This window comes from Callorhinchus milii, unplaced genomic scaffold, assembly GCF_018977255.1.
Source record: "Callorhinchus milii isolate IMCB2004 unplaced genomic scaffold, IMCB_Cmil_1.0 Scaffold4, whole genome shotgun sequence".
In the NCBI taxonomy this organism is placed as follows: domain Eukaryota; kingdom Metazoa; phylum Chordata; class Chondrichthyes; order Chimaeriformes; family Callorhinchidae; genus Callorhinchus; species Callorhinchus milii.
In genome coordinates this window covers 53,233,631-53,258,773 of record NW_024704745.1, presented here as the reverse complement: position 1 = coordinate 53,258,773, position 25,143 = coordinate 53,233,631, and the positions used below count along the sequence as shown (strand labels likewise).

General features: G+C 43.7%; 1 protein-coding gene across 1 annotated transcript; it reads right to left on the bottom strand.

The window, feature by feature from the left end:
* Positions 1 to 440: 440 nt before the first annotated feature.
* Positions 441 to 22,781, bottom strand: ccdc82 (coiled-coil domain containing 82). Its single transcript, XM_042334373.1, has 8 exons — positions 22,679 to 22,781; positions 21,593 to 22,173; positions 19,913 to 20,123; positions 19,600 to 19,692; positions 17,999 to 18,123; positions 16,770 to 16,940; positions 12,694 to 12,879; positions 441 to 546 (listed from the first exon to the last, which is right to left on the bottom strand). The coding sequence occupies exons 2-8, from the start codon at positions 22,160 to 22,162 to the stop codon at positions 478 to 480; spliced, it is 1,425 nt and encodes a 474-aa protein (XP_042190307.1). The 5' UTR covers positions 22,163 to 22,173; positions 22,679 to 22,781; the 3' UTR covers positions 441 to 477.
* Positions 22,782 to 25,143: the final 2,362 nt, after the last annotated feature.

The following is a 25,143-nucleotide window of genomic DNA, read 5'->3' as shown; positions in this document are numbered from 1 at the left end:
AGTCAGGTGTTTCCTAGACCCGTCGACTGGAACAAAACCCTGAAGTTCTCTTATCCAGATTGGGAGTGTTCGCACACCCCGCAGTATCCTATCCCTTGCTGAACAAGCCAAGTGGACCTCCTGTGAATACAATTGGCCACCCTTGTCAGGTCCACAGTAAAACAGCAGTAAATTTAAGTTCAAATAAAACCAGAAACTGTCTGGGCAGCCTGGAGTTACTGGCCACAAAGTGTCTGCCTGCCTCGCAATCAAACAACCGTGGATTTGTGTGCCACACTGGTAGTCAAGAATGGGCAGTAACGGAGTAATATGCAGTACAGACTGCCTGACCTACCCACCCGCCCACCCTGCTGAAGGAAAGGAGCCCGCAAAGGAGAAGGGAGGTGAGGAAGGAGGAGGAAACTGCAAATAGTTTAAAAATACAATAACGTCCTTTTTTTCTGCTTTCCTCAGTGCAGTCTCTCAAGTGCAGAAGATTTATTCAAAAAGCTTCTCTTTACGGAAATCGTCAGCGTTATTCAGAACATATTCAAAATGCTTGTATTCCTGCAGGACAAGAAGAAAAGGGTTTGGTTTTATTAACATGTTTCACAGACGAAAGGTAGAGAAAACCATGAACAACAAACAATCATAGTGAAGACTGGCCTGGTGACTTTCTCTGATCACAAACCAGAAACAAGGTAGTCACCTGCCAGCATGGTCACAGTTGCTAATAAGAATGACATGTTTGCAACAGTCACAACTGGAACCAATTACATAGGTCTCGTTGAACACAGTCAGTTTCTGTTTAACATTACCACGGCGATTGGGTCTTGGCCAGAATATTTCAGAGTTGTTGCCTTGATTCAACAGCAGGATTACCTGGCCAGATTGGTTCAGTCACAAGGAGGCTGCTTACTGGAGCCAAGATGGAAAACCCTGTAAATCTGGTGACCTCCACCTACGGCAAGAATGGAGGTGGACAGCAAACAAAAAGTGCATCAAGAACCAGTTAATGGCCTACAAAAGTGCTGTTATTGGGGGGAGGGGACAAAGAAACAGGAAGGGGGAAGAAAGGACAAGCCATTTTGAGTGTTTGCTTTACTCATCTCCAGTGACTGGCTTCTGGTCCTCTGCCTATGCCACTCTCTATCTAACTGCAGGGAGGTCCCAGAATAGTTAAGGTGACTGTCCGTGACCCTTTCCCTCCTTTATTATGGAAAAGTGGGTGGCTTCTGACCAGAAACTGAGATCACAGCTTGATGGTGGGATAGGTAGGATTGGTGTTTGTTCTGGAAGAATAAGATAAAATGGGTTGTAGAGTCTTCCTCATCCAAACCTGGCTTGTGAGAAGAAATTGAGCACGCAAAGAACTAGGGGTGTCTAGAGCACTGAGGGTCAGCACCAACATAATGGGCCACCATGTTATCCAAACTGAGCGTTCGCTACATTCAAAAGATGCTTAAGATACTGACTGGATAATGCAACCTGCTGACATTTCACCTCTGGCACATGGGTTCAAAACCTATCCAGATTTATAGGATGAAATTTTTTTCTGCATCTTAGGATACAGTTGCAGAGTCGGGGAAGATGAATTGACCCCACGCCCCACCACTCCTTTCGGGGGGATGTTATCATAAAGCAATTTGGATAGTTTTGGTGGAAGATCCGCAACTCATCTGTCAGTCGAGGTTTACTGCTGTGAGCAACTGCCTGTTGCATTTCGCCCACAAAATACACAGTCAATTGATTTTACAGTATTTTCTGTGAAGCGCTTTGAAACCTCTGAATAACGTGATAAGACGCTATATCAAATGCAAGGATTGTGTACTCACACTACCATGTCTGTGTTCTCAGTGGTTAAGCAGTTATATGAAGTGCCACAAAATATCTGTCTCTACAATATCTGGACACTGAGCCCTGAAGACCTGGGTTTTCTTAGAGTAAGAATACGAGTAATAGGACAAGACATTAAATCGAGATCCTGTCTGCCTGTTAAAGTTCCCATGGCATTATTCAAAAACAACAAAAAAGAGAAGGGAGTTTCTCCCAGTGTTCTGGGTAGCAATCCCCTAAATAAAATTGGTCACTCACCCGTGGCCGTTTGTGGGATATTCTGTGTGTAAATTGGCTGCTGCCTTCACATACAAATACAAAGTCACTATGTTTTACAGTATATGCTGTGAAATACTTTGAAACATCCTCCTAATATGAAAGGCTCTACACCAAATGTAATAATTTGTATTTGTTGTATTGTAATTCTGATAATATCTGACAAAATCAGGAATAAGCATTAATTTATACCACAACTTTTTCCATAAATAAGACAAATCTTCCTATTGCAACTTTATTAAAACCGAATAAGTTGTTAAGATTCACCAAGGTGATTCAACATAAAAAAATCTAGACAACTTAAAAAGTTTGTCTCAGTATTGTACCATCCTGCAATCTATCTGTGATAAGGCGCTATATCAAAAGCAAGGATTATTATTATTATAAGATGATTCCTAAAAATAGCAATCTTTTTGTTGTTATAAAGATGCAACAAAAGATTACTATTTTTGGCAACATATGATAATATAACAATAATAATCCTTGCAGTTGATCAACATCAATGTCCAATTCTCAGCAGGGGGAGGCACTATATTTCCTGGGTGTGGTATATCATTAGAACCATAGAAAGTTTGTACTGCATATTACTCCGTAACCAAGTTGGCTCTTTTAAAGAGAAATCCTTCAGTCCCATTTAACTGCCCTTTTCCCACACCCCTGTAGTCGATTCCTTTTTAGGAACAGTATTTATCTAATTCCCGTTTGAATGCTAATATGGATTCTACCTCAACCACTGTTCCCAGCACGGCATTCCACATCCTAACTATTCTGTGCGTGAAAACATTTCCAGAGTGACCATCAAGTCTTCAGGAAGCACCTTTGGGACCAAATTCTGTCAGCGATACATGTAGCCGCCCATGGTCTCCCCTAAAGCATTTCATGTCTTATTTCTACAGTTCCATTGGCATGGAGTCCTGTAGCTCAGTGGTTAGAGCACTCGCTTTGCAAGTGAGAGACTTGAGGTCAATTCCAGGCAGAGGGCGAAACCTTGGGCAAGTTTCCTTACTCCACACACCTAATAATAATCCCTCCAAAAAACAAAACAATAATAAATTGGTCATTTTCAATCCATGACTGTTTGTGGGACATTGCTGTGCGCAATTGGCTGCCGCGTTCGTCCACAAATATACAGTTAATTCACTTTACAGTATATTCTGTGAAGCGCTTTGGGACGTCTAGAAGACGTGAAAAGCGCTATATCAAATGCAAGGATTATTATTATTATTATTATTATTATTACCAGCAGGATTCTGTGAGCCTTGCCAGTGAGTATTGCTGGGCTATTTGACTCTGTGGGGCAGGGGGCGTAGGGCAAAATGATCAGGATCAGGCATCCTGGCATTCATTGTTCTGCTAACTTGGGGGTGCCAAGTCAACTGCAGTGCTCCTACTGCTACCCAGCGCTAACTCAGCAAAGACCAGCGATGGAACATTAGGGCTTCCCCAGTAAGTAGGACTCTGCTGCTCACAGCAACAACTTGTTGCTCTATCGTGAAAATCCATTGGTTATTTTCGAATAAACGCTATCCAGATATAACCCAGAGAAAGTTCAGGGCTTGAATGAGACTCTAATGGTTAAAACCTATGATCATTTTATTGTGTGTTTATAACTGAATTCGCAACTTTAAACATGTAATACAACGATCGCTAGTTTTCGAAATGGATGCAGAAAGGAGACAATAACTGGAATATGCTGTTTCTAAACATTGTTCCAATTTGTGTAATTACACAAATGCATGAGAGAGAACAAACTTAAGAACTTTATAAGAAGCCTAATAAGAGTGTGATTAAGAAATGTCTATCAGTCAAAAGTAGAGTGTGTACAAGACAAACAGCAGAATGATGTTGAAGCTTGTACCACAGTATAATAATAATTCTTGCATTTGATGTATCATTTCATCACGTCAAACGTTTAGCCGTTATGCCCCGAGGCTCTGGAACTCCCTTCCTCACTCCCTTCGTCTCGCTCCCCCCCTTCCCATTTTCAGGTCTCTGCTGAAGACCTTTCTTTACGACCGCGCCTTTGGTCACCTTCCTCCCCCTCCCCCTGGCTCGGCCCCGGGATCTGTTACTGTAAAGTGCTCTGAGACGCCCTCTGGCGTGGAGGGCTCTATATAAATCGAAGTTGTTGTTGTTGTTTCACCCACAAATAAACAGCCAATTCACTTTACAGCATATTCTGTGAAGCGCTTTGAGACGTCTAGAAGACGTGAAAAGCACTATATCAAATGCAAGAATTATTATTATTATTGGTATTATTATAGTGTAGTAACTGAATTTGAAGGTGTCAACCTGACGTAGGCTTTAGCACTCTTGACTTAAGACTCAGAAAGTTTGGATTCAAGCCCCCCCGTCAGCTCATATAGTCTAGATTGACACTCCAGTACAACGGTAGAAAAATACCACATTGTCAGAGGTGCTGTCTGTCAGACGAGACATTAAACCGAGGTTTCATCTGCCTGTTCAGGTGGACACTGCTTGAAAAGAAAAGGGATTTCTCCTTGCATCCTGGCCAACCATCCCTCAGAAAAAATAGGTCATTCACTTCATGCCCGTTTGTAGGATATTGCTATATGGAAAGTGGCTTCTGCATTTGTGTACAAAGTCACGATACCTGTGAAGTGCCTTGAGACCTTTTGATGTCATAAGGTGCTATATCAAATGCAAGGATTATTATTAATATGCAAACAGGAAAAAGGGAGTTGTGTGATGATTTAAAAATACATTTCATCTAGTGCATTCTTATATAAAAGAAAAATTGGAATAACAGAGGGGATCAACATACAATAACAAAGCAGATTTTCAAAAAGACTACCATTTCACTGATTCTATGAAGTTCCATTCACACCAAGGTGTGAACAAGTAGTGTGTAAACCAAGCAGTGTGTTCACAGTACTCTCTGCTGGAATCAAAAGGCAGTGTCCATCAACAAATGCTGAGGCACCCCTGGATGAATTAAATGAGCGTAGCCTTCAAAGGTCAATTGTCAGTTCACCCCTCCCCATCCCCATGCATCAAATAACTCTTTGAGGTTCAAAGACCTCCAAAATTGTAAGATGCATTAAGTTCAAAGACCAAGAGTAGAGTTTTCAGAGTCCATACCGACTATGAAAACCTTTATCTGTGAGGAAGGACAAGCCTTCGCACAGCAGCTCTGCAGGAAGAGAAAGGAAGTGTTAGAGCTGCTTGTGATTGTCCGACAGTTTAAGCAAGAGTCTTGTTGCTGAAGTCAACATTGAAACTGTTCGTGAATTTCTATCTATTTTTCAGTTTTAATTTGGATTCAATCCATTGCAGGATTTTGCCAGCATCCTATGCAGAGGGTACATGATTACTTAAATTATTATAATTGGAAAACAAAACTGGTGAGGTTGTTGATATTAATTTGCCTCCTGTATAATGCTGAACAATGAAATCCCAGTTTGCCAATTTTTCATTCCAGGATGATCTGTGCTTTGTCGATTGTACCTAATAGGAAACTGCGCACCTCGTCTAGGATCGAGGAGCAACATTGAGATCAGCGGAAAATACTCGGTAATGAGGACATTCCCTAAAGCCAAACAAATATAATAAACCTGTAATATATATATTAGAGTTTAGAGGAACACGCATTTCAGTAGACTGTGGCATGCATTACTGTACAGTGTGTTGATAGAACAGCATGTAATACAATTCAGTGGAGCATGCAATATGGTACAGTGTACAACACCACAGCGTGCATCACAGTTCAGTGAAGCATGCATCACAGTAGTGTGTTTGACAGCACAGCATGTATTGCAGTTCAGTGGAGCGTGCATTACAGTACAGAGTGTGTGGCAGCACAGCGTACATTATTGTTCAGTGAGGTGTGCATTATATTGCAGTGCAGTAAGTACGAAGACTCAAAATGAACAGAAATGTTTGAAAGGAAGATCAACAACAACAACAAGATTACATTTGTATCGCGCCTTTCACGTGAGGAGGACGTCCTCCTGGGGAGTAAGGGAGGGGAGGGGAAGGGGGGTTGGCCGATAGCATGGTCGAAGAGGAGGGTGTTGAGGCGGGACTTGAAGGAGGCTAAGGAGGGGGCGAGGCGAAGTGATTGGGGGATGGAATTCCAGAGGTTGGGGACAGAGTAGCTGAAGGCTCTCCTGCCAACGGTGGGGCGGGTGGGTCGGGGGACGTGGAGCAGGCCAGAGCCGGCTGAGTAGAGGGAGCCGGCGGGTTGGTAGGGGGGTTAGGAGGTCGCAGAGGTAGGATGGGGCGAGGCCATGGAGGGCTTTGTATGTGAGGACCAGGATCTTGAACTGGATCCTTTGAAGGATAGGGAGCCAAAGGAGTCGGGCGAGAGTGGGGGAGATGGGGTCATGGAGTTTGGTGCGGGAGAGGACACGGGCTGTAGAGTTCTGGATTATCTGCAGCCTGTGGAGGGAGGAGTTGGGAAAGCCAACAAGCAGTGCATTTGCATAGTCGAGCCTGGAGGTGATGAAGGCATGAACAAGAGTTTCAGCGGTGAGGTAGTGGCGGAGTCGGTCGATGTTACGGAGGTGAGGGAAGGCAGAGCGGGTCATGGCTTGAATAATAATAATAATAATAATCCTTGCATTTGATATAGCGCTTTTCACGTCGGGAGGACGTCCCAAAGCGCTTCACAGAACACACTGTAAAGTGAATTGACTGTATATTTGTGGGCGAACGCGGCAGCCAATTGCGCACAGCAATGTCCCACAAACAGTCGTAGATTGAAAATGACCAATTTAATATTGTTTTTGTTTTTTGGAGGGATTATTATTAGGCGTGTGGAGTAAGGAAACTTGCCCAAGGTTTCGCCCTGCCTGGAATGGGGGGAGAAAAGACAGTTGAGGGTCAAACAAGACACCTCGGTTCCTGACTGGCTTGGTGAGTTGAAGTGAGCAACCATGGAGGTTGATGCTCCAGAGCTTGAGATGCTGAGGCGCTGGCGTGAGCCAATCAGGAGCATCTCAGTCTTGTTCATATTCAACTGTAGGAAATTTGCCCTCATCCAGGACTTGATGTCCACAGGCAGTCTGTCAGCACAGCAGTGGTCCTGGAGTTGAGGGTGGAGGCAGAAAGATAGAGTTTGGTGTCATCCGCATAAATGTGGAAGTTGACCCCATGTCTGCGGATGATGTCACCAAGGGGGAGCGTGTAGATATTAAAGAGGAGAGGGCCAAGGACAGAGCCCTGGAGGACGCCAGACGTGACAGTGCGGGGGCTGCAGGAGAAACCGTTAGAGGCAACAAAGTGGAGACGGTGAGAGAGATCAATACAATAATTGGGAAGTGAGGGTGTTAAGACATATAGAAAAGTGACAGAGAAATAGAATGAAGTAAGATAAAGAGCTGCATGTACCAATAAAACAGTGTAGGAGTTATGATGGGTTGAATGGCCTACTCCTGTTGCTATATATGCAGTGCAGTACAGCGTGTATTACAGCAAGCAGATTGAAAAACATTCAGTTTTATACAGCTCCGTCTGATCAGGCTTTCTTACTATCAGATCCCTCCATTCACAGCGTGTTTCGTTTTCACTCTCCCCCCACTCCTCCCAGACAAGAACAAATCTGTGACCGTCTGGTACAACTTTCTTATGATCAGACCCCTCTGTTCACAGTGTGCTTCGCTCTCACTTCCCCACCGCTAAAATCTCAAATCTCCTGCAACGACACCTGTGATCAGCTGTATGATTACCAACACCGACTGCTGTCGCCTGAAAGGTTTAGTTGAAGGGCAACAGGCTGATTCTCATTGGTGCTGCTGGTGCACTGGCCTGCGAAAGGCGCAAACATCAGTCAGCAGGAATAACCGGCTGTTTTTTTCCCACTAAAGTCGGATGAAGGGCGCGCTGATTGATTGTGGTGTTTGGTAAACCTTGCACAGCAAATGATCCAAAGAGTTTGTCAAGCTAATAGATCGCATGCTCCTCACACTTTAACAAAGGACAAAACAGTTGCCTATTGATGGGACTGAGCAAAATATTGGGGTAAAATTTGTGGGATTCCTTAAAGAGTACTTTAACGAATTGAAAAAAAGCAGGCCACGTCTCTGTCCAGGTATTTAGTTTGTCTCAGGTTCTAAAACTGTCATTTTGTGACCCCACCCCCTCTCACAAGATGAGCAAATTCAAATTAATAAATTGTAGGTCCTACATCAGTCAGGCTGTAACTTTGCTTTTTGTTTAATACTTGCTTTCCCAGAGTTGAGCTGGTACGTTACATTAATATATCTCTCCTATCAGGAGGGCGTCTCTAAGAGCTTCACTCAGTTGACTGGAGCCACAAACTGGAAGGCCTCTTCCCTGTTTAGTGACCTTTTGAAGAAAGTACATTCCCAGGGCCAGGAAACAGCACAAATGCAACCATATCCCAGTAAGAGGTAAAGAGGAATGAAATACTGGAGTGGAGAAAATTATAGTAATAATCCTTCCATTTGATACAGCACCTTATCACGTTGTCAAGACATCTCAAAGGTGCTTCACAAGATTTACTGTAAAGTGGTGTGACTGNTTTTTTTGCGACGAGAAAAGAAAAATACCAGGGCAAAGCGAATAAGGACGATGGGTACTCTGTCCCTTTAAACAACATGAGAAAACTCTGGTATGCAAGGAAATTCTAATCCATGGCTCGGATCCAGCAAATGGCAACACTGAGTACTCTGCATGGGGAAGGAGGAAGATTTCTGATCAGGGTAAAGGACTAACAGATGGTGCCATTGTGGAAGTTATGTCTTTTTAATATAACTAAGTGATAACGGCTACATTTTATACATATTGTCCGGATAACAGCTGTTCAATAACAACGCTGCTGAGATTTTTTTTCAACTGAATCCGTCATTGTGCTTTGTTTAAGCATTTCTCATGCATTTTTGGACAGGAGATTGTACCAGTTTGTTAACAATGCTTGCAAGAGCACATACTGACCCAAGTAAGAAAAAATACTAATAGCAACTAACTTCATCTCAGCTGCAAATCTCCCAGGGAAAAAAATGACAAAAACATTTTTTAAAAAATCTTATTAATGTGGGATTTGCTCTTTTTCTCATAAAAAGTATTCATGAAGAGTTTCTCCTGGTGTCCTGGCCAACAATCTCCCAGATGGGATTGGTCATGACCTGTGTCAATAGAAACGTTTGGAAATATTTGCGCAGCTTTGCGGGAAGATTCGAAATTTTTGCGGAACATTGCGGGGAAATGTTTGACAAATGTTGTAGAAAATGGCGGGGAGTTGATTGATTCTATTGAGGTACATTTTACTGCCAACCTACATGTTTTCACTTTATTGATTAAAAACTAAACGTATGGAAATAATACATATTTCCAAAGGAGGGGAAGGACTTCTGGAGGAGTAATGAGATAGGCCGAGTGAAGACCGGGAGATGAGAGCCACACCACCACCGGTTAGGTCGTGGGTATGATGGAAGGTGTAGCCTGTTGGAGTGACCACGCACAGGGGGAAGGTGTCATCTGGGATGGGCCAGGTTTCAGTGAGGGTGAGGATGTCGACACAGACATGGAGAGAGACACACACACACACAGACACAGAGAGAGACACACGTTCTCAGAGAGAGACGCACAGTCACGTAGACATACTCGCCCAGACACTCACAGAGAGAGAGAGACACACACAGATATACACACACACACACTCACAAATGCATATAGAGACACATACACACAGACAATCATACACACTTATATACACACGCACACACAATGACACACAGACACTCATAAACATGCACACACAGACAATCATAACAGCGGGGCTTCCGAGTGAAGCCCATTTGCCACTTGTGCAGCACCGCACATGGGCGTCTGGAGCTGCCCCTCCCACAGTGATGTAAGGTAAACAGCCCGGAGGCCCGCGGGCCGGAAACTACATTTATAGCAGGTTTGTAGCAGAGGTGGGTGTTTGTAGCGGAGGTGGGTGTTTGTAGCGGAGGTGGGTGTTTGTAGCGGAGGTGGGTGTTTGTAGCGGAGGTGGGTGTTTGTAGCGGAGGTGGGTGGTTGCAGTGGAGGTGGGTGTTTGTAGCGGAGGTGGGTGTTTGTAGCAGGTTCCGCGGGAAAAGTGCACCACACTTTTCTATTGGCCCAGGTCATGGCTGTTAGTGAGACATTGCTATGTGCAAATTGGCTGTCATGTTCACCTACTAAATACACAGTCACTACACTTTACAATAAATCTTGTGAAGCGGTTTTAGATATCCTCCCAACATTAAAGGTGATATATAATAATAATCCTTACATTTATTATCGCATGTTGGGAAGGACATCTCAAATGTGCTTCGCAGGATATACTGTGAAGCGTAGTGACTGCATTTGGTTTGTGAACACGGCAGACAATTTGCACACTAGGAGAAACCTCCTCTTTTTGCAGGCCAATCTTGTGATCTTGTAAACAGGGCTGTTTAACATCCAACTGAACCAGCGGATAGGTCCTTGGTTTAACGTCTCATCCTAAGAATGGCACCCTGGACAATGCAGCTTAGCCCCAGGACTGCTCTGGAGTGTCAGCCTAGACTGTGAGTTCAAAGTTACATTATTAAACGTAACACTTATTATTATAAATTCCTGCTAGGGTACATTTCCATTAGTCCTGACTTTCGTGCAGTATTGAGCCTGAGTGGCCGTTCTTCAACAAGCAATGCTGGAGCCTCAGCAGACTATTTAACTGCTATGAACAACACAGCCACATGTTCTCCTAATCTCCACATGCATGAACATTCCAGTGGTGGTGGTAGGAAGAGGTCAATGGATAGCAATTAGTAGCAGGAACCCTGGCTGATTTTCCCCTCCGTGATCCCAAGGATACTACTGTTAAGTTAACTGCTCTACCACACTTCAGCCAAACTTGTTCCAGACCAGGAATTGGACTCGCAACCTAAGCGCTACACTGGGCAGCGCCTTCACCCAGCACTCCATCAGGGCTTCTCATCAAGGGTTTATTACTAAAATGTTATTGTTCTAGATGTGTAATTGTCGATTTGACAAAATCAGATTGTTAAAGCACTGGTTGGGACACTGGCAGTTTAAATAGCACCTCGTGCTGAAAAAAGCAACTCGGGAGGTAAAGTGCATCGCCTCCAGGCAATCGCATGCAATCCCAGCTCCAGCCAAACATCCGGTTGGAGCCAACAACAACAACTTGCATTTATATAGTGCCCTTCATTTGGGGCAGCGTCCTGGAGTGCTTGTGCTCCTATAAGTTGGTGTGATGCACTTGAGGTTCCCGAGAGATTTACTTCACATCCATATCCACATTTCTGATACAATTTTACACGGTGATTTCCCGACAAAAACGTCTTCAACCCTACTGTATTATTGTCAAATTTGTGTTACTCTTCCTCTCTTGTGGGCTGCTCCACTGACTGTATTGAAGCTGGAGGGATACATTTGTTTCAACTCAGAACCCAATCATAACAAGCCACTTGTGAATTAATCATCTGTGTATTGGAAGCGTACTGCCATTAGTGAAATAAATTCTGTATTACACAGATGCTCCCATCCCAATGTGCTCTGTCCAACTGGGATTTCACCGTTACTGTGTGATGCATACAATTAGTTAGAAAGTCATCTCTGGTATCATCCAGACATTCAATATCCTCTTTCATTTGTTTGTTTGGCTGGCTGCGAATCTCACAGGTATAAATAATACACTCTACAAAGTCTCTGCTGCTCCTGAAAAGTCTGCCAATTCAGCACATGGAGTAAATACATCCAAAAAGCACTGAAGCAGTTTAGGGAGTGATAATTGTTGTCCCTGTGGAAATGCAGCATTCACGAAAGGAAGCAGCAAATCAACCAGAGAGGGAGATAAAACCAAGCAACCGCAGCCAAAACAAGAGCTTAAGAAGTCCAGGTTACCAGTGGTCAAGTACCCACAAGTTGAGCTCTGACTTCACAGTAAGGGGGACAGGCAGTGAAAATATAGCTTTTCACTCACACCGCTGTGCAAACACAGCCAATACTGCATTACAAGAATGACATTAGCTGTTCAGATTGTTTTTTCAGTGACCCAGCCAAAGTGATATCGCGCTGACAGTGATGTACACGCTCCTAGGACCCAGGATTCTATCTAGTCTTTGCCTGTAAAACCAATTCTGTCTCAATATTTAAGATCACGCAATGCTGTGGAAAATTCTTAAATTCAGTCAATTTGGAAGCTGGAATTTTCTGCAAGTTCTTAAAACAAATCAATTTCCAAAGTATGACCAAATTCTGCACAGTTTCATATTTTATGGAAAAATCATCATACCAAACCAAGGTGGAATTTAATAATAAAACCTTGCATTTGATACAATGCCTTTCACATCAAGAGGACGTCTCAAAACACTTAACAGGATTTGCTATAAAGTGTAGTGACCATTTAGTTTGTACGTAGCAGCCAATTTGCACATAGCAATGAAGCATTTGCACATAGCCATGAAGCGAATGGCCAATTTTATTTGAAACTCCCTTCTCCCTGTGAAAAATGACATGAGATCTTTCACATCCACCTGAACAAGCAGACGGGACCTCGATTTAAAACCTTATCCAAAGGATTAAGGCCTCTGATATATAAGATAATAAATTAAAATTAAGCCACATTTCAAGAAAAGTGTTTACCTCTTCAATCCACTGATGTTCGTCCAGACATTTGTAGAGCCGATCAATCGTGTCTTTCGCCTGTTCGTCTGGATGAGTGTCACTTTGGACAGTTTCACAGCACTTCTGGTACAGATTGTATTTAAAATGCTTCAGACTGTGGTAGATTTCTGTTCGCTCCTTGCACACATTGCCAACTTTCATTCTCTAGAACAGTGATAGTTTTAAAGAAAACTTTGATAAACTGAAGACAAGCTTCCCACAAAAAATGAGAGACAAATACAGAGCATAGCATTTCAATTAAATAAAATAAACAAAGCAGCAAGTCTCAGCTTTGGGACCATGTTCCGTCACATAAAATTATAACTGGCTTTTTTTTAAATTTCTGATATTATCTTGAACATCATTGTTTGAAGAGTTAGTCCTGATAACATTATTGGGGTTCTGGCTTGGAGGATTCATCACTTCGACAAGGAATTGAATTAGTATCAAATGACACTACAGTAAACACTGTGTGCTTCAACATGAGTCGTGTGTGTATGGTGTGTGTATTATATTTAAAAAATAGTATTTGATATAATGCCTTTCACGCCTGGAGGACATCTCAAAGTGCTTAACAGAAATTACTGTAAAGTGGATTGTGAATTTGTAGGTAAACACATACAGCAAATGCATACAGCAAACAGTACATTGGTACTTAGTTATAATAATAATCCTTACATTTGGCATAGCACCTTTCACTTGGGGAGAAAGTCCAAAAGAGGTTCACAGGATATATTGTAAAGTGCAGACTCGGTGTTTTATGCACATGTCCCACAAACAGCCATGAAGCAAATGACTCATTTTATTTGGAGGATTGTTGGTCAGGCAGTAAGAAAAACTTCCCATCTATTTGAGTAGTGCATGAGATCTTTCACGTCGACCTGAACAGGCAGATGGGATGGACAATTCTAACAATAAATCCTCCAAGATGATCCCTTACGATGTCATCAGTGCTCAATGACATAGGGTAAAATAATAGAAAAAAACAAAGCATTATCAAAGTTGATACTAATAGTTTTTAAAAGAGTCGCAGTAGCAAAATTCTGGCTTTTACAAAGTAAAGGACTCTCTGCAGAGGTACAACAGCACCATCTGATGGTCTCTGAAGGGTGACGCAGCTTGGAGTTTGGCCGGTGAGAGTGATGATTTACACAACCAGAAAACAAGATGGATAAAACATTGTATAAATTTTCACTTTAATACGGTAAAGCCATACAAAGTAATTAATTGCTGTGAAGGTTGTAAGATTCAAAGGATCTTTTATTCTGACAGAATATCTTACTAGTAGCAGAAGGCAAATGCAGCAGCTAATCTGTGCTGGCAACAACCAACAAGCAGCAAATAGATGAAAGGAATCCTGTGATTTGTGTCATACAAAGGAACTTCCTCACTCATTATCATATTTGTGAATAAATAAAAGAAGACAACTCTTCACTCCTGATGACAAAGTTTCAATGCTGTTCAGTATATTTTGTAAAAAGCCCTGCGAATGCTTTGTCAGGAATAATAATACTTGTGTTTGAGGTAAAGTATTCGCATAATAAAATGTTTCAAAATATTTCACACAATGAACTACTATGAAATGTCGTGACTATTATTATGTAGGCAAATATTGTAGCTAATCTTCACCAGGAACTATCCACAAACTGCAATAACCTGGATGACCAAAGTATCAATCCTTTGAGAAATACTGACAAGAACTCCTTGCTCTTCAGCACTTTGGGACGTCCTCCCGACGTGAAAGGTGCTTTATAAATGTAATTTTGTCGTTGTTGTTCAAAATAGTGCCATGAAATCTTTAACATCCACATAAACAGGTAAAAAGGACTTCAGTGTAACATCTGATCAAACGATGATGCACTCTCTGTCAATTGGCCTTAATTATAAACTTGAGTTATAGTGTGGGGGTTGAATGCACAACCTTCTGTCCAAAGGCAGGAGCCAAACTGATTTAAAAAGAGAAGTTAAGTGAAGGTAAAAAAATTTACAAGCTTAAATACTATGGGATTTTCAGCAGATATCTGCAGCAGGCTATCCAAGTGTCTGCTTGTAATCAACCCACAGAAAAGGATTTAAACCTTACAATAAGATTTGCAGAAAGGCTGCACTTGGAACTTGTGGCTGCATTGGGCAGAGCCCCCTGGTGGTTGACTCTATGAATATTCACAAGCAAGCCAGTTTCGCAAGATCACAGGATTGGTTTGGATGAAGAAAGCCCTTCGACCCATCTGATCTCATCCCTCCAGAACACCCACCACCAGAATGTCCTCCCATCACAGCATCAAATTGCTTTTTTAAATGAGCCTAGTATCCTAGCCTCAAACTTTGTGGCAACCTGTTCCCAGTTAACTACAACAAAAACTTGCATTTATATAGCTCCCTTTATGCAGGGCAGCATCTTGGAGCGCTTCATTACCTGCTGGGTAAAGAAAAACTTCCTGGTATCTAGTCCATCCTTCAAATGCGACATTAAACCGAGGTTCCGTCTGACTGTTCAGGTGGACCTTAAAGATCCCATGGTAAGAAATGAGAAGGGAGTTTCTCCCGGCTTCTTGGCCAACAATGCCCCAAATAAAATTGGTCATTTGTTTCATGGCTGTTTGTGGGACATTGCTGTGTGTAATTGAGCTGTCGTGTTTGCTTACAAAGTACAGTCACTCCTTTTCACGGTGAATCCTGTGATGTAATTTGAGATGTCCTTCCAACGTGATAAGATTCTATACCAAATGCAAGGTTTATATTTTCTGTCCTGAAATTGCCCTTTGCAACTCTGAACCTATATCGCTTGCTTACAACTGTCTCTCTTCTCACCTCCTCTCCTGAAGGCTTGCGTCTGGCCTGGAGTACAGATGCACAGGCACTAAGAATATTCTGATATTTCACCCAATTGTCCATCACTTAGGTGTGACCGAGACAGTGGGGTTGCAAAAGGTGCTCCTCGGGATAACATTAGATCTCAAGGTGCCGTGCCACAGTTTCCCTGCATGAAATGTAGTTGACACTATGGCTGTTTTTCCGACAACACTAATGCTGGCAGGTTCCACTGTCATGGTCGCACATAAAAGTTGGACAATTGGATAATAATAAAATGATAATCCTTGCATTTGATATAGCGCTTTTCACGTCTTCTAGACGTCTCAAAGCGCTTTACAGAATAGACTGTAAAGTGAATTGACTGTATATTTGTGGGCGAAATGCAGCAGTCAATTGCGCACAGCAGTGTCCACAAACAGTCGTGGATTGAAATGACCAATTTATTATTGTTTTTTTCGAGGGATTATTATCAGGCGTGTGAAGTAAGTAAACTTGCCCAAGGTTTCGCCCTGCAGGGAATCAAACCCAGGTCTCTCACTTGCAAAGCGAGTGCTCTAACCACCGAGTTACAGGATGAGGTGCCAGAAGATAGCCAGTGTCTGTGGAACTGTACTCCAGCATGAATGGAAGCCCTCCCCCTTCCCAGCTTCCTGAGTGATCCAGGTGGTTTCTGTAAAGAGTTCCAAAATGCTATCCTACATGAAAGATGCTATAAAATTGTAAGCTGTTGCTGACTCTCCATGCTTTGAAATCAAACTAATTTATTCCTAGGACCTTCTGCCTTTCAAACAGCTTATCACTCTCCGTGTGTCACTTCTTCCAACAAGCCGTAGATTTTAAACATGGCAAACATACCATCACCTAATCACTCGTTCTCTCTCCGCTCTTTTCAACTTTGATAATATCCTCCATCATAGACCTCGGTATTCACTTACATCTTGCTAAAACCAAGTTCCAGCCTTGCTACACCTTCCCATATTGACCTGCAGTGGAATTATGTGGTATACCTCTTGGTTTATTATGTTACTTATAATACGGTCACCTAGACAATAGAAGGGCAAATAAAACCATTTTAACTACAAGTTTAAGTTCCTCCAAAAAATGAATAGCAATTTAATTATCTAACAGATCATACAAATGTTAGTCCTTTAATCCATTGCAAGACTTGAGTTGTGAGGACTTCTTTACCTCCCTAACAAACTGTGAATTGTCAGCTTTTCCATTGTGCCCTTTCTATTTACCTGTTCATCGTTTGGCATGAAGTTGTCTTCCTGCAGACTCTTGCCATTATACAGCAGTCCAGATAAGATGACTGTGAATCGACAGGTGCGTTTCAGCTCACAGGCTTGGCAGGATCTTTGAATTGCTGGATATTGTTTCACTTGCAGAGTAGGATAACAATCTATACGTTCCTTTAACAGAAAAACAACAAAAAGTATTCAATAGGAAGAGCAAATTCAACTAAATTTTATTCCAAATAATAAAACCCTAACCTAGTGTCCTCCGCTTTCTTAAGCCAGAACTGAGAACAAGAAAATGGTCGTTTCCCACCTTACCTCTGCAATCTCCTGTGACTCTACTCCGATGATCACTCCCTCTGCTCTGCCAACACTGGCTTTCTGCATTCGCCCTACACAGTCTGCCCCACAATCCACAGATGATCTTTGCTTCCATCTCTGAAACCCCCACCTCGCCCGCGCCCCTCTGCTGTCAAATCCTAACTGTAGGCCTAGCTCTAGCTTTCCCTGTCTTGGCTGAATCCAGTAATAAATGGATTAATAATAATAATAATGATAAAGAATGCATAGATCAGGTATTCTACAAACTAAATAAATGGGTTGTATTTCATTGCCAAAGGAGAAATATGTCACAGACAATTTTCACTTAGTTAGAAGAGATGAGAACAAGTGTGAAGGCAGGGAGGTAAGGTATCATTCATTGTTATTGAGTGAACTATGAAGGAAAGGTTTCGCAGAGAGAAGGAATTACACAAACCAGGAGTTGAATGTCCAACATTTGAAATACTCTAGATACAGTATTGCACGCATGATGAGTTTGTTCCACAATGAGTACTGTTGTGAAATTTCTACTATGGTCTACTCCATGTGAGACATTTTACTGATTCTGGAAATGTAAGCATAACCTTGCCAAGATGCATGAATCTCCAGGGTACTGAGTTTCACTAAACCACTGGTGATTGTTCGGCACACAGAGATTTTATATTTGCTCCCATTAGAGCTGCCATTTAAATTAACAGATTTGCATTTAACTAAGTATGATTATCCAAAAATTGCTAACTGATAACTGTTTTGTTTCTTCAATCAGAAGAAAACTTTAAAATTGAGCACCAAGCACATACGTTACTAAACAAGGATTCCAACAGTTAGCCTCCTTTGTATTTAAAATTACCTTTTACCACTTTTAATTGCCAGATGCTGAATCCCAGATATTCACGAGAACTTGAACGTACCTGGTATCGATTCGACCATCGACTTGTTGTTTTTAAATTTACAAGACGTGGTTTAATGCAGCGGTCATCCATATAATTCAATGAGCTCAGTATTTCCTTGGCATATTTCTTTTTTCTAGCGCCGTCTGTTGAAAATATAAATAGTTGGGAGAAAATCAAACAGCCAACTCAATTAATCCTGTTCAACAAGCCCTGGTGTCTTTTCACTCCATTGAATTGGCTGGAACACACTGAGCACATATCTATACTAATAAAGACAACCTGCCTGTCTGTGTGTGTGTGTCCGCCAAGAACAGGGGATCTCTCATCGTTGATGAGCTATATTAAAAAAAATTTTAAAATGCTTTAATTAAGCCCCCAAAAAAGGTATGCATGATATTCTGCAACAAAGTAGTGATAGAGGTTACACACCCTTCCAGAGAGATACATCTATCTATACTGATAAAAACAAAATGGCTGTCTGTGTGTCTGTCCGCCAAGAACCCAATAACCGATTGACGTCAAGACATGATTTATACCTCATCAGAAAGGTCTTGCTTTGGGGAGTGTCATGGGCATATTATCGTTCATGAGCTATATTAAAAAAATCCAAAATATGAGGTTAAAAAAGCCCCAAAATATGAGGTAATTGCTATTGTATTCTGCAACAAAGTAGTGACAGGAAATCACACATCCTTCGAGAGAGATACATCGGGAGAGGGACAGAGAGCGGGGAGGAGGGAAGACCCGGTGAAAAAAAATTCAATGCTACATTTTAAAAATTAAATCTCCCTCCCACCCCCCCAAAAAATATGCTGAGTCCCGTAATCTCTCGAGGGTAAGAGTGAGGAGGTGAGAGAGTTTTTTGGGGGAAGAGAAGGGGGAGAGGGGAAAGGTTATATGAGGGTGTGTGCGTGTGGGCTTGTGAGTGAGTCAGGAGAGAGGGAGCAGAGAGGGTGAAGTCTGAGGTCTGCTCAGCAAGAGTCCTCCCACAGGAGTCCTCCCACTGAGTATAGATAAAGACGAAATGTCTGTCTGTGTGTCTGTCTGTGTGTCAATCTACATTCCATATTGGATCCTTTGGTTTCAAGTGAAGCTGCAATGGATACAGCTAGTTATATATATATCAAACTACTGCCACCATATGATGGGAATGCAGAAGCCGCTGACACCAGTTTGTCTAACCTCTACTTCCCTACTATACCCTGAACATCTACGAGCATCAAGCATAACAAGGATTCTGAAATTTTCCTTCCTGAGGATGTGGTATACGTGTATTATTTAGAAACATAAACACTTTTGGCTAAAGGAGATAATACGATCATCTGATCCAAAATGGGGAGGATATGCTAGATATTAAATATACATCCACTTACATTCTGATCATCTGTCTTAGAACCAATTTTCTTACAATATTGGGCTCTCGCCTAGAGAGCATAGAACCTATAGAAACAATTTCTTACACGATGCTTCAGGACTATTTGTCAAGCAATAAATATATCAAAACCTGTAGAAAATATGCTTTTAAAAAAAGTTGGGACTCTCCCTCAACTTGACATCTCATGTCTTCCAGGCTCAAAAAGTTTATTTTAAAAAAATTTTATTTCCAAAGTGATACTTACCATACAGTGATTTCAGAAAATTGCCATCAAGTGCATTAATCAGCAAACCTTTAACTACTCTTTTGAAGTGGGTATAGGGACTGTCATTGTGGACTGTAGAAATAAATAGTAAAAGGTTACAAGTTAGCACATTTACTTTCTAATTTGGTACCACCAAGCCAGTGGTGGCCAAACTGTGGCCTACAGGCTGGAAATGGCCCATGGCCTGTCAAGAAGAACCTCTCCATTTATGGCATGAATCAAGAAATATTCAATCAAGAACATTTATTTTGTTGGCCAACCATAAAGGTTTTAGCCATCCTTTCTTACTTACAGTTTGGTAGATATTTTGCCAGTATGGATTTTGATGATTCAGGTTTCTTTGGTGTACTTGTGTGGTTTTCTCCAGATTGTGTTTCCTCTTCACTCTCCTCCTCCTCATCATCATCTTCCACAATGAAGTCTTTTAAACTGCTTTTTTCAAAATCGGAGTCAGAGCTTCCCACTTCATAGACGGAAGATGCCCCACCCTCCTCGTCTGACTCCTGATAAATAGTCAATGGAGACAAAGTGTCAGAATTCAGTGAAAACATTCACACTTCTATTCTTCACCCTGATACAGGGACTAAGTAACTTTTCTGTGTCATGTGCTCTATCTACTGAGCTTCATTGATTGACTAATCACAAGCAATAGCTCCATAAGACCCCAAATAGACAAACTCTTGTTACAATGTAATTAATTCCATCTTGAGCACTTGTCTCCACAGGGAACACTTTCATGTTTCCACTAGCCCGATTATAGTGTTATTGATTATTCTCTATATTTACCCTTAAAACTCTCAGTCCCATTGTTACCCAGATATTTATCCATCTCCTTTCTGAAAGGAGTTAATTAATATCTCATTTACTGCTTTCAATGTACATCTGTTTGACGTATAGCTCTATGGGAATAGAACCATAGAGCTTTGCAGCATAGAAAAAGTCTATTTGACCAAGAGTTACTGTGATCTCTAGAGGCATGTTAATGTTATATTTTGAATAATCTGTTTCAGCTAGCACACTATAAGATAGGACATTTTGACCCAAACTTTATGTACATTTTTGGAGACAACGTCATGCCAGAGAATTGCAGAGTGGCTGACATAAATCCCCTGTTTGGGGACAAAGCATGAAATTATAGGACAGTTAATCTCACATCAAACATATATAATCTTCAGTAGACCCGGTGTTTCATGATCTGGTGCAAATTAACTGCCTCATTTTTTCAACATAACTACATTCTACATTAGATACAAGTTTATTATTTATTTTGATGTTTGATGTATGTTGCTAGTGTAAATCAGCTGCCTCTTTTACTTGTACAGTATGCCAGCATTCACTTCATTACTAATCTAAAGCACTTGGAGATGTTAATTTCAATTGTTGTTATGGCCAAATACTGTACTTATAATGCAGAATAATTATGGGTCACCAATGGAATTGCTCTTAGACTAGTGAGTAACTGAGCTCTAGATGTTTGTCTTACACACAAGATTACATTTGTATAGCGCCTTTCACGTCAGGAGGGCGTCCCAAGGCGCTGGACAGTATACAGCATTTCAGACCCGAGTTAGGGTCAGGGGGGAGAAGGGGTAACCGATGGCATTGCTGAAGAGGAGGGTCTAGAGATGTGACTTGAAGGAGGCTAAGGAGGGGGCGAGGTGGAGTGATTGGGGGATGGAATTCCAGGGGTTGGGGGCAGAGTGGCTGAAGGCTCTCCCACCAATGGCGGGCGGGTGGGTTGGGGGACATGGAGCTGGCCGGAGCACAGATATTTACAATGAACCATTTGGTGTAATAGTCAAAGGTAGATACTTATATTGATGCAACACAAATAATTTGATGGCTAAATTAACTGTTTGTTGAACACTCTGGAAATAACAGTGAGCTGCAAGAAAGCTTTGAATGATGATCCCTTCAAGTTCAGTGTTTTCACTCTTGGTATTTTATCTGTAAGACAATAAAGCAATCAAACCTCAGAGAAATTTCTGATTCCACTGTTCGAGTGACGAGATCGTCTCTCCTTTGACAATCTTTTCATTTCCAAATGCCTCTTCCTCTTCCGGGCAATTGATATTTCTTTCTTTATTTGTGAGAAGTCTTCAGTCCCTACAGATAAATTTGTGGCAGACGTTCCCTCCTTATCACTGTCTTCTTCCCCCTCCTGTACAAACACACGCCGTGAATTATTTTTTATCTTTCTTACTGGTTTGCTCCAAATCTCACTGCCTGAGCTGGAGTCACTGTCTGAAAACACATTATTCGATGATGTCCTCAGACGTTTACTTCGATTGATATTGTCCTCGTCTGAGCTCTGTATTGTAGCAACAGGATTTTGCACTTGTTTACTATCATCATTTGAGTCACTGCTTTGTACACCTTCATCTCTGCTACTCTGCTCTTCGTCAGATGTATTTTCTTCCTCATCTGTGTCACGTAGGCAAGAAGCCGAGTACATCTTTGTCCGCCTTTGATCGATGCGTGATTTAAGCAAACCCTGTGCTCTTCTTGCTCGTGTTTGGTACATAGCGACTGCAGTTTCCATTGTGTCTGATTCTGGAATCAATCAGAAGAAGTTTGTATATTTGAAAAAATATTATACCATCTGTGTACATCTAACGTTGCTGTCTCATTCAGTTCCTGATAGCCTTCCCCCTTGTCGACCACGCTTTCGGTCAACTTGAATTCCCGCCCGGTTTGGGCTCTGTTTGGCTGTGTGAAATGCTCGGGAGGCATCCTCCCATTTTGAATGTAAATTGTTGTTTTATTTACTTTCTCACACCTGACTGACAGCAATGCTGCCCAACCTGCTTCCTGCTCTCCTTCCTGATCCATCTGGTCTTATGTCAGCCCAGAGGTTCACAATCAGACAGACAGCCCTGGAGGGCGGGAGAGGGAGAGGTGATCACTGCACCCCGGGGGGGGGGGGGGTATCCCGGGGGGGTATCCCGGGGGGGAGGGGGTGTATCCCGGAGGGGTTTCCCGGGGGGGTTTCCCGGGGGTGTATCCCGGGGGGGTTCCCGGTTTTTATATAAAATTAGATAAAACAGCAAACACTCACCGAAAAGCTCCACAGTCACGTGTCCGGAAACAGCCGCAGCCCTTTGATGTCTGGGCGGGAAAAACCTTCCGAAAGCCGCCGCCGGAGCCCCGCCCCCTCCCCCAGCCCCGCCCCCTCCCCCCCGCCCCCTCCGCCAGCCCCGCCCCCTCCCCCAGCCCCGCCCCCTCCACCCGCCCCGCCCCCTCCGCCAGCCCCGCCCCTCCCCAGCCTCTCCCCCTCCCCCCCGCCCCCTCCGCCAGCCCCGCCCCTCCCCCAGCCCCCTCCCCCAGCCCCACCCCCCCCCCCCCGCCCCTCCGCCAGCCCAGGCCCGCCCCCAGCCCCCTCCCCCAGCCCCCTCCCCCAGCCCCACCCCCTCCGCCAGCCCAGGCCCGCCCCCAGCCCCCTCCCCCAGCCCCGCCCTCTCGCCCCGCCCCTCCCCCAGCCCCGCCCCCTCCTTCCCCCCCTCCTCCAGCCCCGCCCCTCCCCCAGCCTCTCCCCCTCCCCCCGCCCCCTCCGCCAGCCCAGGCCCGCCCCAGCCCCGCCCCCAGCCCCTTCCCCCGCCCCCTCCGCCAGCCCAGGCCCGCCCCCAGCCCCCTCCCCCCCGCCCCACCCCCTCCCCTCCGCCAGCCCAGGCCCGCCCCCAGCCCCTCCCCCCCGCCCCACCCCCCCGCCCCCTCCGCCAGCCCAGGCCCGCCCCCAGCCCCTCCCCCCCGCCCACCCCTCCCCCCCGCCCCCTCCGCCAGCCCAGGCCCGCCCCCAGCCCCCTCCCCCAGCCCCACCCCCCCGCCCCCTCCGCCAGCCCAGGCCCGCCCCCAGCCCCCAGCCCCCTCCCCACGGAGTTTGGTGCGGGAGAGACCATGGGCTGCAGAGTGAAGGAATGATCAAGAGTTTCAGTGACCTGAGGGGTGAGGTAGTGGCGGAGTCGGGCGATGTTACGGAGGTGAGGGAAGGCAGAGCGGGTCATGGCATTGGATGTGGGGAAGAAAAGACAGTTGAGAGTCGAACAAGATACCAGGCTCCTGACTGGCTTGTTGGGTTGGTGAGTGTAGTGAGCAACCATGGAGGTTGATGCTCCAGAGCTTGAGATGCTGAGGCACTGACGTGAGCCCATCAGGAGGGCCTCAGTCTTGTTCATATTCAACTGTAGGAAATTTGCCCTCATCCAGGACTTGATGTCCACAGGCAGTCTGTCAGGACAGCAGTGGTCCTGGAGTTGAGGGTGGAGGCAGAAAGATAGAGTAGGGAATACATATGGAAGTTGACCCCATGTCTGCAGATGATGTCTCCAAGGGGGAGCGTGTAGATAGTAAAGAGGAGAGGGCCAAGGACAGAGCCCTGGGGGACACCAGACGTGACAGTGCGGGGGCTGCAGGAGAAACCATTAGAGGCAACAAAGTGGAGACGGTGAGAGAGATAAGAATCGAACCAGGCAAGGGCAGGTCTGGGCAGATTGAGTAAAGCGGAGAGGCGGTGTATGAGGATGGAGTGTTCGATAGTGTCGAAGGCAGCAGAGAGGTCGAGGAGGACAAGGAGGCAGAGGGAGCCCGGATCACAGATGTTCAGAATGTCATCAGTGACTTTGACCAGGGCTGTTTCCGTGCTGTGGGCAGCTCGGAAGCCGGATTGGAGGGGTTCAAAGAGGGAATGGCAAGAAAGTAGCGGAGCTGGGACGTGATGATTCGTTCCAGGGCCTTGGAGAGGAATGGGAGGTTAGCGATGGGGCGGTAGCTGGAGAGGAAGGATGGATCCAGGGAAGGTTTTTTCAAGATGGGGGTGATGACGGCTGTTTCTAGGGGGTTGGGAACTGAACCGGTGGTCAAGGAGAGGTTGATGACGTCGGACAGGAGAGGGGTCAGAAGATTGAGCTGGGAGATGAGGAGAGAGGTGGGGATGGGATGGGTTATAAAGCAATTTGAGAGGTTTTGACATGGTAAAGTGCTATAAAAATGTAATTTATTTCTCTAATTATAGTTGACCTCTTCCTGGTATTAATGTTAATGTCCCTAATGATGTTGAATTACTGAAACTATGAGTAAATCATAGGTTTCCTCTTCTTCCAAAACGGAAGCTGAAACAGAGGAACAATCGAATCTTATTTTAATTGATGAGATTGTAATGAAATTAATTTCCAGATGGCTGAACAATTTCAAACTGATCCTTTCTTTGGGGAAAATAATAAAAGCTGAGGCATTTGCACCTTCAGGGAAAACTTATTGTGAAAAATTATTCTTGTGGATTTGTGTGAAATCAGTTCCAAGGTAGTTTTATACTTTTCAGTGTCTATCACCACTTGTCCTAAGCATCAATGGTCATGAGATGAATCCCCATTTTCTGTTCAACATTATTAGTATTATTTGCCATTGGACATACTGTCATTTCCTAAATACCATATACAGTACTTCAGGTTTGCTTTTTATATTTCTCAGCTAAACTACCCCTAATTAATTTAAAACAAAAAGTTTTGTAATTTACCTTCAATATTAAAT